The sequence below is a fragment of the Labrus bergylta genome, chromosome 11 (genome assembly GCF_963930695.1).
Source record: "Labrus bergylta chromosome 11, fLabBer1.1, whole genome shotgun sequence".
In the NCBI taxonomy this organism is placed as follows: Eukaryota; Metazoa; Chordata; class Actinopteri; order Labriformes; family Labridae; genus Labrus; species Labrus bergylta.
The window spans coordinates 4,708,329-4,727,337 of NC_089205.1; the positions used below are offsets into that span (position 1 = coordinate 4,708,329).

At 38.9% G+C, this 19,009-nt stretch overlaps 2 protein-coding genes across 3 annotated transcripts; one reads left to right on the forward strand and one right to left on the reverse strand.

Moving 5' to 3' along the window:
- Nucleotides 1-98: 98 nt before the first annotated feature.
- On the forward strand, nucleotides 99-8,918 carry sdhdb (succinate dehydrogenase complex, subunit D, integral membrane protein b). Its single transcript, XM_020644867.3, has 4 exons — nucleotides 99-199; nucleotides 1,441-1,551; nucleotides 3,931-4,081; nucleotides 6,805-8,918. The coding sequence occupies exons 1-4, from the start codon at nucleotides 151-153 to the stop codon at nucleotides 6,968-6,970; spliced, it is 477 nt and encodes a 158-aa protein (XP_020500523.1). The 5' UTR covers nucleotides 99-150; the 3' UTR covers nucleotides 6,971-8,918.
- Nucleotides 8,915-18,974, reverse strand: LOC109992315 (interleukin-18). Of its 2 annotated transcripts, none has more exons than XM_020644866.2 (7): nucleotides 18,854-18,974; nucleotides 17,872-17,915; nucleotides 15,029-15,104; nucleotides 14,548-14,559; nucleotides 14,213-14,362; nucleotides 11,475-11,614; nucleotides 8,915-10,009 (listed from the first exon to the last, which is right to left on the reverse strand). In XM_020644866.2, the coding sequence occupies exons 1-7, from the start codon at nucleotides 18,942-18,944 to the stop codon at nucleotides 9,785-9,787; spliced, it is 738 nt and encodes a 245-aa protein (XP_020500522.1). In that variant the 5' UTR covers nucleotides 18,945-18,974; the 3' UTR covers nucleotides 8,915-9,784. The 2 variants fall into 2 exon arrangements, with proteins under 2 accessions (XP_020500522.1, XP_020500521.1); XM_020644865.2 differs by having other exon boundaries at nucleotides 8,915-10,012; nucleotides 18,854-18,973.
- Nucleotides 18,975-19,009: the final 35 nt, after the last annotated feature.

Sequence of the window (19,009 nt, forward strand, 5' to 3'; positions counted from 1 at the left end):
GCGTGAGTAGAAGATAAATAATATCTTTGCGTTTCGAAAAGATAAACTGAAACAGTTTACTAATCTTCTCAAACATTGAATATCTTTGTGCTTCCGAAGATTTAACAAGTACATCCGGGTAACCGTGGTGACCTTGGTGAATTGATCATCATGGCGACTATCGTCAGGTTGAGTTCTGTGTGTCGTAGAGGAGTCAAACGTGAGTATTTCTATATTTTCTCTGTCTTCTGATAAATGTGGTCACTGTTGTGTGGTAAGTTGATGTTAATACGACGGAGAGTGCGTCATTTTAAACTGTGTATGAACAAATCAGGACAGGGGGGAGACTTCTCCCTTCAAGTTCACGACTCGTTAGATAAACATGTTGTCAGTGTTTTTATTACTCACTATCATCACTGGTTAGTGTTAAAGTTTAATTCACACTGATGGTTTCTTAGTGAGTTCACTGAGGTTCGGTTAAATTTCGCTGCCATTATGACATCACTCTGTCCGACCACGGCGTTTTTGCTCTCTCGACAGGCGCAGAACCCCATTCAGAAATATGATAATTATAACTTTAAATACATTTTTTAAACCTTAAGTATCATGCAGAAGTTAACTGAGGACATTTTCCAAGATGAGAAGTCTCACTTTTGAATTCGGCATGCATAAACCTCACGGAGGAGCATAGATTCTCCTTTAATTAAAGTTCATGTTAGGTGAAGACTGCTCGCCACCGCCCTCATTTGACTGAATGGGTGGACACTTTCCAAAACCATAAAGTGTCTATGTGGAAACCACAAGCTGCTTTTCTTTGGCTCTTTGTGTTTACATGATTCCGATGTAATACTAAACATCTGCTTTACTGCTCATTTCCAGAAAACAGAGGTTTTCAAGACAGAGAGCATGTTTTTAAGATCAACTCGTGGGGAAACAGAAATATATTTGATAGTTTGAATATTTTATTCGTTACTATATTAGTTAGAGCAACAGTTTAATTGTTCGTAATAAAGGCAAAATATAGTAAAAAAAAAAAAATTAAGGCTGCGTTTTAAAATAAACAGTTTATCAGAAATATCATTTTATATTTTTTAAATTGATAAACAATTAAGTATATGAAAAGATAAGCAAAATGCCCATCTTTAAATAGCCCATCTCTTTTTTTTTTTTTTTTTTACTTTTTTTTAAATGAAAATTTCCAAACAAAGAATTCTTGTTTCCATAATGAAAATTAAAAAAGCAGCAAATCCACACGCTGACGGAGCTGGAACCATTCAAAGTTTGAGATTTTTGTTTCAAAGATCACCAAACGGATTTCTAAATAATCTAAGTATTTGATTGATTTTCTTCATATGGATTTCATGCCGAGGCTCTTTGTTTACAACTCTTTCAGTGTAAGCTGTGGTTAAGTTTTATACTTTGTGCCACCTTTGGGAAACCATTTTTTGTCTTTTCTTTCAGCTCTGTTTTACCAAAGCACTTTGCTGGCCAGGCCGCTGGTTGTACCATACAAATACCAGGAACAGCCGTACCAGCTGACGGCGAGGATCCATTCGTCACAGGCTCTGCACGGTCAGTGTTTACAATTGAAAAAGAATCTCTTTTACATACATAAGTTACAGGAAGTATGCAGATACAGAACAACAGAAAACAAACTCTTAATACATTCAAAACTGGAGTAGACATTACCACTGGGTTGAAGCAACACATTTTTTTAACATTACAAGCTGCACTTTTCTCACCTTTTCTGAGCTTAACCCAGTTATAAATACAGCTTTTTGAACCCAGTATTACTCAAACCCAGTATAATAGCACATTGCATTGTGTATGCATGTGATAATGATCTGCTCCAATGGTCAAAGTCCAGAATACTTTACTCTGGAGGTGAGGACATGCACATATTAGCACCAACAAACAGGACAGCGTGTTTGATTCTTAATGTTAGTATTGGTTTTGGCTTTGACGACGACAGATATATCTTTTATTCTGCAGATTGTTGTGTTTACACACCTCTAGTTTTTCCTGTTTGAAGTAATAGCAACTAGCTTACTGCCTCGATGATTTATGACTGCTGGTTTGCGGTCCAGCTTTAGCACCTCAGATGCTCAGAGTGGTTTTCGTATTTTGACACCGGTTCACTTAAGGCCTGTTTAAAGCTGTTTACCCCCACTGTGACCCACAATGTTCAGGTTACTGGGTCATCTACAAGTAAGGGTGGACGCTTTTTTTCCCCTTGGGATCAAAATGAATCTGTTAATACAGATGTGTCATTTCTACTTTTCTAAACCACATTTTTGTTAATAATATACTAATCTGACTTGTTATGCGAAATTAAAAACCATATTTTTTTCTTTTTACTAAATCTTTTTATACTTCACAACAAGAAATAACGGATGTCTGGAAAAGGAAAATTCCTAACATTCTAATTGGCACTAGGAAAAATAAATGTAGTGACTTCAGAATGAATGGGGGCTTTATATTTGATTGGAAAATATCACAAAGACAACATAAATGTTAACACTGAAAAATCTCATTGTTTTTGGAAAACTGTATGTACAGTCCGGGGCCGTGGCTCAGTGGGTTGTCTCTCAGCTGGAAGGTCGGGGCTTACCCAGCTCCTGCAGCCTTATGTTGAAGTGTCCTTGTGCAGGGTACAGAACCCTAAATTGCTCCCTGTGCTGCATCAGTGGCGTGTGAATGTTTTATGAATGAGATTAGGTAATACATTAGATAGCAACCTCTGCCATCAGTGTGTGAATGTGTAGGTGTGACCTGCGGTGTAAAAGGGCTTTGAGTAGTGAAAGACTAGAAAAGCTAGACAAGCTTAAGTCTATTTACCACTGATCTCTTTAACCACTAATAGTTTTTATAAATTGTTTAAACATTGCACAATAACAGTGATCTGCGATTACTCTGACATATTTTGATGAATGAGAAAAAGGTTCAGACATGTTTATAATTCACAGTCGAATGTGGAGCCACATTGTGTCCTCTTTTCACTTCTACTTGTGTTTTGTCTGAAACAAGTAAAAACGCTGCTGCAGCGATAAGTCCTAAAACCTGGAAATGAGTTGACAGTTTTTCACTTTTGGTTCCTTCGTCTCAAAGCCGATTCTTTTTATAGATCCCTGAAATTAAACCAAGGGTTAACATAACTGTTTTATCCGGCAACACATCAAATATTAATACAACCGTAAATGGTTTTTTTTCCAACATGTGGATAAATGAGTCTACGGAGGTTATCAGTTACATCATCCTCATCACGATGAACTGGGAGAAGACGAAAGCTGATTTACAATGATGATGGTTTAGCTTGTTTATAGCTTAACATTAGCCTTTGCTTCTAAAAAGCATCACAATTCATCAAAGTGGAGATTATCTAGCTTTACAGAATGTGTATCTTAAAGGTCACATATTATGCAAAATACACAGACACAACTCATTTACATATTTAAAGGTACAGACACAGAAACAGCCTGTTCTGAGCAGGGCTGAAATAAAGGGGTTTATAGTCATGATCAAATACAGGATCAGAGTGGATTTAGAACTAGAAACTTCACACACATGTTTTGGGGATCTCTGAGACTTATTTACACTGATTGAAAGGAGGAATAATGTGACCTTTAAACCTTTCCTTGCGACAGAGCTTTAGTTTCCAATTGGCTTTTTGTAAATGTACCTTTAACTGTGGGTTTGCTTGTGAAAATATGTGGTCCCTTTGAAAGTTGTGTTTGATAGGTATGAGATCCTCTGTTTGATGTTGGATACATTTGTTTTGCACGTGACAAATGAAGGTCTAACTCAGTAAGAAAGAAGATCTCAAAATCGCAACCTATTCCTGTATACTACAACAAATCAAACTATTTCTCTTTGTGTTTTAAGATAGATTTGTTTTTATCTTCTTTTAGCATGCAGATCATTAACTTTGCTTTCGTCTCTCTAACTCCTCAGCGGGTTCTGGCTCTAAAGCCGCCTCTCTGCACTGGACAGGAGAGCGAGTAGTGAGCATCCTGCTGCTGGCCTTGGGACCTGCAGCATATTTTAGTCCCTCTCCGTTCGTCGACTACTCTCTGGCTGCTGCCCTGACCCTGCACGGGCACTGGTAAGACCTGCAAACATTTACCCAAACCCTGATAGAATTAGTCCTGAAGATGTTAGTCATGAAAATGTACAAATCAAGGTTTTTCATTCAAACCCATAGTCGAGTTTGGAACTAATTATTTCTATTTAATAATGAACTCCTTGCACTCTTTTAATACCTTCACTTCAGTCACATCTCTACAGCGGATATAATACTTTCGCACTGTCCTTGACATTCTTTGAAAAGCAGAATCCCCCAAACACTAAAAAAAAAAACTTCAAATTTGGCAAAAACACCAGCTTGTATTTAAGGATGAATTGATTAGATTTCGACAGATCCAAAATCACAGTGGCTTCTTTTTTTGGGGGGGAAGAATTTATTTATTTTTTGGGCTTTTTGTGTCTTTAATGTAGAGATGAGAGAGTGGGAAAGGAGCCACAGGTCGGATTCGAACCTGGGCCGCCCACTTGGAGGACCACAGCCTCCATACGTTGTTTCTTAAAAATGTTATTCACTGGAGTTCAAAGGTCATGCATCGAATTCACAACATTTGCTATTATGACAAATTGATTGTTTATTTTCCGAGCAATGAAAAAATAGATAAACGAGTTCTGTCAAAAACAAACAGTCTTCTCTCCAACAAGTAATGGAAAAGTGTCTGTAGTGGCATCGACAAAGACTTAGATTGTTAAGGAGTATCAATAAGTGAATCAATAAAACATGAAAGATCTTCATCCCTACTTGTAGGTACCCTGAGTAGTCTCACATTTTGTGGAGATGTTGAATGTCTGGAATTTTTTTAAGCTTGTTTTTGAGCTGTATCAGGAGTAAATTATCCTTAGAGGTCTCCTCCAAGAATGAAAACAACTTGATAAAGAAGTGTTATGTTAGAAATTCGGGTTCTCCAATCGTCTTTGGTGGAGCTTTTAGACTTCTCTTAGGGTTAAGCTTAACGTGTGTCACTAATGATTTGGTTGGAGATATCTGAAGATTGGAATCTGTCATACAAGTTTATAATGAAATTAAAAGCAGGTTTAAGGACTTGAAACACAAAGAAAGTAGTTTGCTGGAATTTAGCCGAATCAAATGTATTATAGTGACGAGTATTGGGTTAGCTGGTTGTCATGGTTTCAGGCTTCATTCTCTTGAGATAAGGATTTATTGAAATGTCAATAGAGGATTTGTATAGGGACATTTTCTTGCAGAACCAGAGCTGCAGTAAATGTGGCCGGTCATTGTTGAGCTCTGTTTCTCTTGTCAAATTGTCAGCAGGGAGTTGTAGTTTAGATTCTTCAGCTTCCAGGGCCATTACAGTGTTCCTGACTTGTGTGGTCAGACACCAGCAGATTGTGATTAATGAGGGAGCATGAATGAAAGTGGAGCTTATTTCCCAACCGTGTCTCCAAAGTACAAAGATTTAGTTTGTTCACTGACCCCGATGAGACAAAGGGAAACTTTACGACACAGCGGTTTGGTGTAAGTCATCTCGCCGTCGCTGTCAGCCAATACTCAATCAGCCCCGGTTAGCTCTGGCTCTGTTTGCGGACTTCAGAGGGCGGCTTTAGCTTAGCGTCACAGCGGTGTGTTCGTCCATCAGTCATAGCGCAGACTGAACCGCGTGGCAGGTGTAGGCCACAAATCCCAGTCATGAGAAGTGATAAGTCCGGTTAAGCAACAGCTTTCAGGGCAGGTCTGTATCACAAAGGGTCAAGACCTGTCCTCTCTGGCCAAAACCACTTAGATGAAGTCTCCAGTGTGATTTGGGGTCAGTACAGCCAATGGTTAAAGCATGAGTAGGCTGGAAAGCTTCCTCCTTTCAGCTGGCTCTCAGGATAATGCCTAATAGGATTTTATACTCTTAGGAATGTTCGGCTGTCCACAGCGCCAATTAAACCAGAGGAAACCCGACTCTACGTTAACCCTCCAACAAAGCAATACATGTGGAAATGTTTTGCCATAGTTCAACATTAAAGTTTCTGTAAACGTTTCTGATGTTTTGTTTAAATTGAGCGTGGATGAATGAATATTTGTTTGGGGATCAATCAAATCACAGGAAATGTCACCGAGCAGCTTCCCAGACTTCATATTGTTTCTGGCCAAGTATTGAAAGTTGAGCATGTTGACTTCAACAGAGTTGTCTCTCCGGGGCTGCAGGAGTTGTGGGCCAACCATCTGGGTTGTTTCTTAGCAGCCATGAGAGATGTGAGGGGGAGTTTTGTTCTTGGATAGTAAAGGATTAGCTGGTGCAGATAGCCTAGTGGTTATGTTGCGCGCCCTATGTACTGAGGCTATCGTCCTCATCGCAGCAGCCCATGGGTTCCAATCCAACCTCTGCCCTTTACTGCATGTCATCCCCCACTCTCCTCTCTATAAATAAATAAATAAATAAATAAATAAAAGACATCTTTATAAGAGTATAGGACTAGCTTACACTACACAGCAGTCATTTTTTAAGCATTGCTTTCATAGTTTTTGGGGGGGAAGGTGTACCTAATATTTAGCTGCCTTCTTTTAAGTTAATAGGGAAGCAAAATATTAGGAAGACCTTTCATTATAATGCACTCCAGCACACAACCACCACCCACCTTTAATAATAAATATAAAGTAGATGTATCATGTACATGTCATTAAAAACTGAAAACATAGACGCTTTGTAAAAGTAGAATTTATGGTAGAACATATCCTTAGATTGGACAGGTTGTCATAATGTTATTGCTAATTGGGCTAATTTGTTTGTCTTGCAGGGGTATCGGGCAGGTGTTAACAGACTACGTCCATGGCGACGCAAAGATCAAGATGGCAAACGCAGGTCTCTTCCTCCTGTCGACGGTCACCTTCGCCGGCCTGTGCTACTTCAACTACAACGACGTGGGCATCTGCAAAGCCATCGCCCTGCTGTGGAGCAAATGAACATGACTGTGGACTGGGGAAGTTGGGAGGACCGAGACGCTGGGGACGGGAACAGTCTGGTCCTGGCTGATTGTAAAAATTCAAGGTGTTCCATGTAAATTCTTATAAATATATACCATTTTGACGATACGACAGCGATTCACACGTGTATAGTTGTCATCAATGCCCATCACTTCAGGCTTGTCCATGTGGTAAGTTCTTGCTCAGTTTAGTTAAACAGGTGTCCATTTTTTTCTACAACAACGAGGGAGTTGAGCCTCCGTTTGGACTCAATGTTTCCCCTCTAGTTTTTGACCCTTAGCTCGTCCAAATGTCACGCCCATTTTCTACATCACAATTATTTACAGGAGACATGTATGATTACAACATAACAACTTCATCTTCTTTGGAAGAAGTCCTTTGACAGCTAATTTATTATTTTCATGTGGCGGATTTGTTAAATGGTTTGTTTGGAACACATTTTGTACATAATCTTTTCTTTAAGACCCATCAGGAAGAACAGAGCAGAGCAGTGTTTGTGTCATAGTTCACCCTCCATACTAACCCCTAATTCACACACACAATCCACTTTGTGTGTCCTGTTGTCGCCCTCAGCTTAAGAGAAACTTTGTGGTTTCTGCAGAGAGCAGCAGGTGTTGACATGAGAGCAGAATGCCATCTGTTAGTATTTACCTTTTTCATCAATGGAAGCTAAAAGGGAAGAGGGGTAATTGCATACTAATTGTATTGGTAATTGGGGTTCTGCAGCATACTAACTTGGCGAGTCCGACTATGACTCATCGCACCATTGTTGTCATGTTTGAAAAATTTTCTCCGTCTCTGAATATATTAAGGCTCCACTCAGCAGCTGTGTTAAAGCTGAAGCGAGACGTGTCAATAAACCGATTCTATACCAGTGGCTCCCCCCACGCAGTAATCGACTTGTTTCTTGTTCTCCAAAGCAGCAGCACACAGTCAATATGAACCACTACTGCCTCTCGAAGCTGCTGTTTGAAAGCTTGAAAGAAGAACTGATTTCAGGTAAATGATCACATTAAGACAGCAAATAAGGGGCTAGCAGAAAGTGTTACATCAATCAAAGCTAGCAAGGTTATGTTGTTTTCTTAAGGTGAAGCATTGAGGCTACCTTTGCATAATTTAAAACCAATAAATCTCAAAACAAAGACTGATTAATTCAGTTATGTGGTGATGAGCATTTTTCAAACATGGAACAGCACAGATATGATGTCTTGTAGTGAGACTTGCAGCGATGCTTTCTATTTTTATATATATATATATATATATATATATATTTAGAGTTCCTCTGGTTTAATCCAGGTGGACATCTGCCTGCTGCTCTACTGAAGGTGAATTAAAAGGCGTAGGGAGGAGATCTGAGGTGTATCATACATTCAAGCCATCCAGCAAACACACCAGCTAATGAAGTCAAGCGTGTTCTCGTAAGGAGACGGTGTGTAATCCACAGCAGGGTCTGCTGCCGTCCTCTGCCGGAGACAGTCAGATAAAGAGCTTTGTAACAGACTGGCTCGTGCTGTGCATCATGTTTAAAGTACAGACGGCTTCATGTGTTTGAAATTTGCATTTATTCAAGAACATGCACATAAAAACTTTAATATCAAGTGCAGTCTGTTCAGAGAAGAAAACAACATGGCTTCCAGTATTCATGTCAACGTGGAACATTTTACTCATTCATTAGCTACACACACATTGCCTTGCATGCAGCTTATAATGACAGCCAGAATCGATGTTACAGGTCGGGCAGATCACTTTAAAATCTGCATTCAGTCTGTTGTCACTTTGTTTGTCGAATGCTCCTTTTGAATCAATCATCAATATGTGATATCTGTTCAATTCATGTCGTGTCACATTAAACGCACAAAATGAGATGTGAAAAGAAAAGTGTTGTGTTTCCTGCCTCAGCAGAATAAAGTTGGCTTTCCAGACTTTATTTTGAATTTGTTTTATTTTAACCAAACATGATCACAGAGTCGACAACATCAGGAGTACAAACGATGATTTTATATGAAAGGTTTCCAAAAGTAAAAAAATATAATTTACTGCACTTTTTCACATTCAAATGAACATCAAAACATCGAAATGAAAAATGTTTTTGGAAGTAAAAAGTAAAAGCCTAATGAAATAACATTATATCCTTCACAGTTCTAAACTGAGTGGATGAATTGGGATTGATTAATTCATATCTTCTTTATACATATCTGATGTCATATTGAACACTTTAGAGATCCAAATGTAAAAATAAATATTAGGGCCAAGCAAAAACCAAACGCAGAGGGTTTGTTAAATGTTGCTTTTTTGGTAACAACATGGAGGAAAATAGTAAAAAAGAAAAAATGTGCTCCTCTACTTTAAAAATGTAAAGAAATGTTTTTTATTTATTTATAAACAATTGTTCATACAGAAAAAACTAAATAAATGAAAATAATTCTTCCTTATGCCTCAACCTGAAACTCTACATTACAGAGAATTGGGGCCACTGTGGAAAAAGACTTAACAATAATAATAATAATAGACTGACATAGTAAAATTACAAGATTAAAATTAAACTTTGTCCAAGACACAACATACAGTTGCCAAAGTTTTCTGACATTAATGCTCATTTCATGTTGGCTTCTGTCTTAAACCAAATGTGTGTTTTTTTTGCGATTAAAAAGGTACAAAAATTATGTTTTAACCAGATCGTTAAGTGTGAAACTGTACTTTTTTTCCCCCAGTTCATCTATTCAACAAAAACTCTGGTTTTCTTGAATCAGCATTTTAAAAACACTGTATCGAAAATAACACTGCAGAATTCATCTAAATTGTTAAAACCAGTAACTGGGTCGACTCATCCACTTCATCTCTACTTTTCTGACGCAGGACCAGTTTCTCCAGAAAGGGGTTGCTCTCATCGGTCTCTAACCCCAGGTAGTGATCTGGGTACAGAGACGACTCAAACAGGTACCTGCCAGATGTTGATGTGACATTCACCCGGTAGAATATGGCCTTGTTTGAGTTTTCCTCAATGTGACCTGGAAGATCCTGCTGAAACACAAACCATTTTCTATTTACTGCATGTCACTGCCTCCTAGTAGACATGTAAACATCAGACAAATGTAAAGTCTAGGCTCATTATTCCTCGTGTGGTACCTGCTTGGTTAAAAAGCATTAAGAAACTGTTGCCAAAATGCAAAGTTAGTAACAAATAATCTTGTCACAATTAAAGATCACATACTATCGCCCTTTTGGACCAGTTTAAATAAGTCTCAGAGCTCCCTAAAACATGTCTGTGAAGTTTCTTGTTCTAAATCCACTCTGATCCTGTATTTGATCCTGACTATAAACCCCTCTATTTCAGCTCTGCTCAGAACAGGCTGTTTCTGTGTCTGTAGCTTTAAATGTAAATGAGCTGTGTCTGACCACGCCCCCTCTCTGGAAGGGCTTGGGTGGCTCAGGATTTCTTGCTCCATGCCCAACTGTTTATGGTTTCTCACCATAAAGAAATGGTGAGAAACCACCATCTGCAGACTCAGTGGGCAGAACAAACACCTAGCCGTGGGAGTGTCACCACTTGGGGGAGGAGTTACTGCCCTTTGTGATGTCATGAAGGGAAAATCTCCAAAATACCTGTTTGAGCACACATTTTTCTGAAAAGTGGAGCAGACAAAAGACAGAGAGGATGGACCTTTGAATGGGGGATCTGTAGACAAACTACAAACACATTAGTGTTTGAAAAACATGGTAAAGTGTATTTTGCATAATATGTGACCTTTAAAGATTAATGGACTTGAGCTTTTCTGGCGCTTTTTACACTCCAGGTCACACACACCACATTGACGCTAGGGCTGGGAAATCAATCGCAATGATATATGAGCATATTCTATTTGAGCATATTCTATATGAGCATATTCTATATGAGCATTTGCAAGAAACACAGGATGAAGGTAAAGCTCACTATCAGCTTCTCTCTGATTAATTAGCACCAAATTAATGGAGAAAAAAACATTTGTAAGTGTTCATTTTAGAAGGGATATGCTGCAAGCACAGCTGTTCTGTAAGATTGCAGATATACATAGAAAACAGAGTCAAAGCCAACATGCACTCTTCATTTTCTTGATTTACTGCAATTCTTATCACTATTACAATACCATTGCACATCGCATATCCTTCTCATATGGTGCAGGTCCTATTGACACACTGATGGCAGAGGCTGCTATATAAATTGTCCATCAGTATTAATTAATCCAATTCATACTCATACATCTGTTTTCTGACACAGCAGTGGGAGCAATTTGGGGTTCAGTCTCTTGCCCAAGCACACTATGACATGTGACTGCAGGACGACCGACTCTACCACTGAGCCACAGCTGCCCCAAATACATCTGTCTGTTTCTTCTAGCATGTGTACAGATGGAATGAAGATGTCTCTGTTCAGGGAAAACAGATCCACTCGAGGTGGAACGTCACACATTTTCAGTGATTAGTGAAAGTAGTTGTTTTTACTCACCATTTCCACCGGACACACTTGATGCATATTACTGCAGGACACCACCATATTTTTGCCGTCTTTGTTGGAGTACAGAATGACGGCCTTCCCTGGCTTCTCGCTCGGGTTTTTGTTGTAAAACTGGAAGTGAAATTTGCAGCCTAAAAGAAACACTTGGTAAGGAAGAGGGGACAAAGCAGCTTGTCGCAGAATCAAATCCACTTGATTTATATCTATTTCATTTTAGCCTGTCCTCTAATGTTCTTGCTAACCCCTCATCCTATTGACTTCACACCTTGCAGGTTTATTTCTGAGGACCAAAGACAGTCCACTGTCTGAATTGGGTGCAATTTAATAGGACAATGTAATAAATGTTATGTTTTATATCGCACTCAGGCTCTATTTCCCTGCAATATAAATCCTGATATCATTTTTTCCCATTCTGCAAATTTATTTTTATAAAATGTAATTTTGAGGGTTTGGTAAAAATATCTGTAGGGAGGGAGGTGTTCAGACATTTCAAATAATGGTGTGTTCCATTTGATCTTGGAAGTCAGAAAAAAAGAGTTGCTGGTCTGATACGTCATCAGGAACGCCCCCCCGAGGTTGGAATTCCGACTCGGATACTCAGAGCAACTTAAGTAGTCCAAGTTAAAATCCAACATGGCTGCTACGTGCATCAACAGTAACGTTTAAGCTGTAACTTTTGTGTTTATTAGCATCTTAGTCTTCTTTGTGTAATTATAAATCAATCACACTGAAAGTATTGTGCAGTTTTTATCTGTAGACATGTCGTCATGTTATTTTTGTGCACAAACTATCAAGTAGTATTTAGTTATCAACAGGTATAAGCTGTCAAAACAAAAGTACTCCTGGAGTCGACCTTGTTGCTTGTCCGAATTGCAAACAGAACGCGTTTAACTCGGGTGTGACGTCATTCCCAGCTCTAAGATCCAAGGTAAATGGAACGCACCCTAACTCTCTGAGCCTGTTTATGGTGAAAACAAGAACATATGTCGGACATACTCTGCTCTGGCTCATTTTCCCAATCTCAGCCTGTCCTGCAGCACTCTAATCAAGTTAATACACAACGTTTTCATTTTCATTATTGACAAACCCCAATTCCAGTGATGTTGGGATGTTGTGTAAAACGTAAATAAAAACAAAATACAATGATTTGCAAATCCTTTTCAACCTATCTTCTATTGAATACACTACAAAGACAAGATATTTAATGATCAAACTGATAAACTTTATTGTGTTTTTGCAAATATTCACTCATTTTGAATTTGATGCCTGCAACACATTCCAAAAAAGCTGGTAGAGGGACAACAAAAGACTGGGAGCTCAAAAAACACCTGTTTGGAACATCCCACAGGTGAACAGGTTAATTGGAAACAGGTAAGTGTCATGATTGGGTGTAAAAGGAACATCCCCAAAAGGCTCAGTCGTTCACAAGCAAGGATGGGGCAACACTTTGTGAACAACTGCATGAGCAAATAGTCCAACAGTTTAAGAACAATGTACAATTGCAAGGAATGTAGGGATTTCATCATCTACAGTTCATGGTTTCATCAAAAGATTCAGAGAATCTGGAGAAATCTCTGCATGTAAGCGGCAAGGCCGAAAATCAACATTGAATGCCCGTGAGCTTCGATCCCTCAGGCAGCACTGCATTAAAAACCGACATCATTCTGTAAAAGGATATTACCACGTGGGCTCAGGAACACTACGGGAAACCATTGTCAGTTAACACAGTTGGTAGCTGCATCTACACGTGCAAGTTAAAACTCTACCATGCAAAGCGAAAGCCATGTATCAACAACACCCTGAAACGCAGCTGGCTTCTCTGGGCCCGAGCTCATCTGAGATGGACTGATACAAAGTGGAAAAGTGTGCTGTGGTCTGACGAGTCCACTTTTCAAATTGTTTTTGGAAATCATGGACGTTATGTCCTCTGTGTCAAAGAGGAAGATGAACATACAGATTGTAATCAGGGCAAAGTTCAAAAGCCAGCATCTGTGATGGTATGGGGGTGTGTTACTACATTGCACATCTGTGAAGGCACCATTAATGCTGAAAGGTACATATAGGTTTTAGAGCAACATATGCTGCCATCTAAGCAACATGTTTTTCAGGGACAGCCCTGCTTATTTCAGCTAGACAATGCCAAGCCACGTTCTGCACGTGTTACAACAGCGTGGCTTCATAGTGAAAGAGTGTGGGTACCAGACCGGCCTGCCTGCAGTCCAGACCTGTCTCCCATTCAAAATGTGTGGCGCATTATGAAGCGCAAAATACGACAACGGAGACCCTGGACTGTTGAGCAACTGAAGTCGTACATCAAGCAAGAATGGGAAAAAATTCCACCTACAGAGCTTCAACTACAGAGCTTCTCCTCAGTCCCCAAACGCCTATTAAGTGTTGTTAAAAGGAAAGGTGATGTATAACAGTGGTAAACATGCCCCTGTCCCTGCTTTTTTGGAACATGTTGCAGGCATCAAATTCAAAATGAGTGAATATATGTGAAAAAAGTTTATCAGTTTGAACATTAAATATATTGCCGTTGTAGTGTATTCAATTGAAGATAGGTTGAAAAGGATTTGCAAATCATTGTATTCTGTTTTTTTCTTTACCTTTTACACAACATCCCAACTTCACTGGAATTGGGCTTTGTAGACCCAACACAATTAATCTAACTGGAATTCCCCTTTTATAACAGAACACTGTTTCACTGGATCTGGCTGGATTTGTCTCACCAGACTCTCTCTGCTGCTGCCGTATATTCAAGTTTTGAGCTTGAAATTGCCCGTCATCACTCAACATCAGGAATTTGTTGTTGTTGCTTTGGATCCAACATTGACAGCAATTATCAGTTTTTCCAAAGGCGTCCGAATCCAAACATTTATCTAAGAGGTGGGGAAAAACATAATATAGAACTGACACCATGACCCACATGAAACACCTCATTTATGCCATGCTAAAGATAAGGATATAGAGGAAGAGGTGAAACTTAAGCCAAACATATTCAACAATTTGAATGCCTTGGGCTGTAAATTTCTATTCTTCAAAACAATATCAAGTATTGTCTTACCTGTTTCTCCCACTTTGAAAGACAGCATTGGAGAATAAGAGACAATATTTCAGTATTAGTATACAAACATGTAAAAAACAGTGGTGAGTATTTGATACAATTAGGAATCAATTCATGAATCAATCTTTATTTCTATAGCGCCAGATCATAACAAAAGTTATCTCAAGATAGATTGAAAAGAGCAGGTAAAAGACCTTACTCATTGTCATGCTACAAAAAGCAGGTAAAAGACCTTACTCATTGACCCAACATTAATCCATCATGAGCACTAAGCAATATGGATGCAGATGCAGAGAGGTTTATTGTCATTCTAGAGCATGTAGGTACTTGAAAAGGACCAAATAAGCTACGAGGGTTTCAGTTTAGAAGAAAGCAATAATGTAAAATACATCAATAACAAAAGAAACCATGGACTATAATATAGTCTCTCAAAACTTAATGTGAGACAGATTGCAAAAAAAAAGTATGCCATAACATTTACCTTCAAAGTAGAAGGCATCCTCACATGTATCCACAAATGTGGCAGTGGCGAAGCCATTGGTAGCCATCATGTAGTCCTGGTGAAAAAGCAATAAATGAAAACAGTTGTGTGTGTCATTACAGGGCATGTCTGTGTCTTTTTGAGTGTTACCAATTTGAGGATCTGGATTTACAACATTTTGTTTGACTGAACTTTGATGAAGGTGTAGGGGCATGCGGTCTTACCACATTGCTCTAGATTTCATGTGGGCCAGTGTACTTTAATGTACACCTGTATGGTAGAAATGCCACCCACCATTCCGGTTTTCCCTCTAATTTATTGCTCCACTGTCTCATTTGTTTCACACACCCACTTGGCTGACTTGTGATCCAAGCTAGTTCAATAAAGAAGGATAACAACTTCCACAATACATAAACAACGAAGGAAATGGGAAAAATCACGAGTGAGGCAATTCACCGAGGGACTGTCCCTTTGTGTTTGTCTGAGGTTAAAAACACAAACTTGAATAACTCTTGGCAAAAACTGTAAAACAGTAAAGATACTGTGTTTTTGTGGTTGACAATCAAACACACTTACGTCTAAATTAGACACATCTAACCTGTGCTGTCATAAGAAACCAGAGATTATACTCTATAAAACCTCAATCATTCCATATTTACACACTTTTGTACTTAATTGCACTGTAATTAGAAAACAGCTACACCTTTTTAAAAGATTGTATACTTAGTAATCAAAGACCAGAACCGCAAGTTCAGCATTTCAGCACTGGAGAGGAGCTGGGTCGGCAAAGATCCAGTCTGTGGCCGAGGCTATTCTTTGTTAGCCAACACGTAAATCACTGTGTCTCCCACAGAATGAGTTAAGGTTGTCAATCATAGATTCTCACTCATATTAATCTTCATGTTGAAAAGTACCAAAGCTAAAGATCTTCAATCATAATTTTTATGCAAAAAGCTCCAACAGAGAGAGCACTGTCTATAAATACGTTAGTCACATTTCTGTCATGAAATGTTGCGAACATATTTGGGCAATTTAGACAGTGTGGAGGAGTTTGCCTAAAACTTTTGGTTATTTAAAACAAACATTGTTTATTAATAAATCTAACCTGGTAAATCAAATTAACCGGACTTCTCATTATTATGTTTTCGGTCCTGTTGCCTTTTTTGTCGTGAAAAGACAACAATAAACCTGTCATGAAGGCGTCACAAATAAATGAATGTTTAAGGAATACAAGATCCTCCAGCTCCCTGATAACATCTCCCTGTTCTTGGATATCAACCAGGACTCTATTCACAGCTTACAACTAGAGGAGAAAGTTGCAGCCACACTACTCTGCAGGTAGAAAAAAATGGGGTTGAGTGTCTTCTTGTCCAAGGACACATCAGACATGTGGCTGCAGAGCTGGGGATTAAACCCCCAACCTTCTGTTTGAGACTCGACCACCTGAGCCACAGCTGCCCACAGTTTTGGATTCTCGGTGTGTCCCAAACAGTGGAAGGAATCTACCATAATCCAAATCCCCCAAAAGACACATGCCAGTGACCCCGACCCCTGTGATGTCTAAATGTATGGAGAGAGCAGTGTGTGACCACCTGTCTAGAAAACTTGATACCATACAATTTGCCTTTAAGGCAAAACGTGGAGTAGTGGATGCACTAGTATAACTGACCCACAACCAGCAGGCAGTCAACAACCTGGTCCAGACATTTGGTGAAGACTCACTTGATCTTAACATCACATCTAAAGGCTAACGAGTTGTGCTGTGGGGCAGGGGAAAATCACTGCTCACAACCCAGGCCCAGCTTGTAGAGCAGGTTCAGTCTAAATGAATCACTTAGCTTTAAGCGATGTCTTAACAATGATTCACGTTAACGCCACTGTTTTCAATGTTGACATGATTTTGCATGTCCTGATGCATGAACCTAATCATGCCTGTGTTAGTGTGTTTAAGTGTTTGCATTTATGTACTTTTTTTTCTTCTCTCTAATTTATTTCAAATCACTTTGGCACACACTTTGTTTATTTTTAGAAGCACTCTTAAAATGTCCTGACCCCGATCTTTTGTTTATGCAATAGGACATTCATCAACATATTTTGAGAACAAATAAGTTACATTTTGCGAAAATGGATGTGTCAGGGTTGTTTATTCTTGTTGTCCTCAGGGCTCCAGTCATTAGTTCCTTGTATGTTACATTTGTTTGCAACGTGTCAGCAGTTTTCTAAATTTAGACTCATTTATAGACATAGCTTGGATACAAAATAACCGCTGAAAGGAAACACATAACCGTCTGAAAATGCATTTGCTTTGGTTTTAATTATCTTTAAGCATGACCTCCAGCTACAGTGCCTTTTACTGGGGCATATGAGTCAGGACTAAATAGTCTCAAACACTAAAATGGAGCTTGGGCCCCTAGGGAAACGAAACAGTTTCCATTATTCTCCCCTGGAATACATGTGAAGATATTACATGCGTCCAGTATGCCCATTTTACAGAAATAAAAATGGTTACAGCCTGGTTAAAACAAATTGGTCTGAATAGCTTATTGCCAGTTGATGATTCAATAACATGTAAATACTGCATAAAGGGCTTTTAAACCAGCATTAAATTCACAGCCTTCAAAACACATGAATGGCAGAAGTGAGGTCATTTGTCAAGGGAAGAATTCAATCGTGGATAATGAAAAAATGCTCATTGATGACAAGGAAGAATTGAATCATAGGTTAATACTGTATGTAGCCTACTGACCTATATGTCCAGTCTAGCTGTTAAAAATGTAAACTCCAACTCGGTGTAAAAATAAAAAGAGCCGTCATGTTTTGAGCGATAAAAACGTTCAGCATACCTTTTGGTGAAAGGGCGAGTTCCTCTGGATCTTCTTACTGTCACCTGTAACACACAGGACATATACGATCTCATATTCAGGGGTGCCCAACCTTTTTTGAAACCCAGATCTACTTTTAAAGTTGCCAGTCTGCCGAGATCTACCAGTCCACATAGTGAGCCATAGCCTTTCCCAACAGCCTACAAACGCATTTAATACTCACACAACAAACAGAAAATAATAAATGAGAGTTCTGTAAAAAATAATGCAATATCGACATACTTTTTTTAAAACTCTTATTTTAGGGTAGGCTACATTTTAGTATTAAGTTTGTATTTATATCACGTGTTTTTCCCTTAATTTAGTTTACAACAAACAACTTTAATCTGTGTGGAGATGTTCACAGACTACAGCAGTGTGTGTGTGTGTTGGTGTGCCTCGTGCCCCGCGATGCTCACAGGTGTCTGCACTCTCTTTCTTCCAAGAATATGAGAATTGCTAGTTCTCTAAATAAACACGAACACGATGCGATATGTTTCAGGAAACCTTTTATATGTGAACGTGGAGAGAAGACATTCAGAGAGGTTCTTTCCCTTATAACCCGAAGGGAATAAATGAATAAATGAAAAATAAATACATTTACAATAACAATACATAAATAAATACAAGACAATAAATACAGGTAGTACAGGAAGTATACTTGGGCTCCCCACCCAGGTATCGTCTATGTGTGGGAAACACTGCAATGATATGAAATTGAAATCACGTTTCTATTTTACGATTGTATTTTATATTGACTAAACATCTCGCGATCGACTGAGAATCAGTCAGCGATCTACCTGTCGATCGCGATCCACTGTTTGGGCACCCCAAACATACGGTGTGACATACGGTCTAATAACAACTTAACTAAAGTGTTTATCGTCCAGTTTCAAGTTGAGAGATTGAAAATAAGACCCGCTTACTAGAGGTTTAGTTTTAGGTTTATGTTAAATAATGTTACCTTGTTTCCTGATAAGGAAGGAGCGGAGGAGGGAAAGCTTCAGCGTGGAGGTGGAACACAAGACGAGTCTCGCACTTCCCAGGTTTCGCATTAAAGGAGCATGACGGAAGTGAAAACCGAAGACTTCACAAATGAAAGTGTTATTCCTGTTTCACT

Coding starts and splice junctions, on each gene's coding strand:
- LOC109992315 (XM_020644865.2), bottom strand. CDS start 18,944: ATGCGAAACCTGGGAAGTGCGAGACTCGTCTTGTGTTCCACCTCCACG. Junction 15,105..17,871: donor ACTCGCCCTTTCACCAAAAG/GTATGCTGAACG, acceptor CTTTTTCACCAG/GACTACATGATGGCTACCAA. Junction 10,013..11,474: donor AAGTGTGTCCGGTGGAAATG/GTGAGTAAAAAC, acceptor TTTGTGTTTCAG/CAGGATCTTCCAGGTCACAT.
- sdhdb (XM_020644867.3), top strand. CDS start 151: ATGGCGACTATCGTCAGGTTGAGTTCTGTGTGTCGTAGAGGAGTCAAA. Junction 200..1,440: donor GTGTCGTAGAGGAGTCAAAC/GTGAGTATTTCT, acceptor CTTTTCTTTCAG/CTCTGTTTTACCAAAGCACT. Junction 4,082..6,804: donor CTGACCCTGCACGGGCACTG/GTAAGACCTGCA, acceptor TTTGTCTTGCAG/GGGTATCGGGCAGGTGTTAA.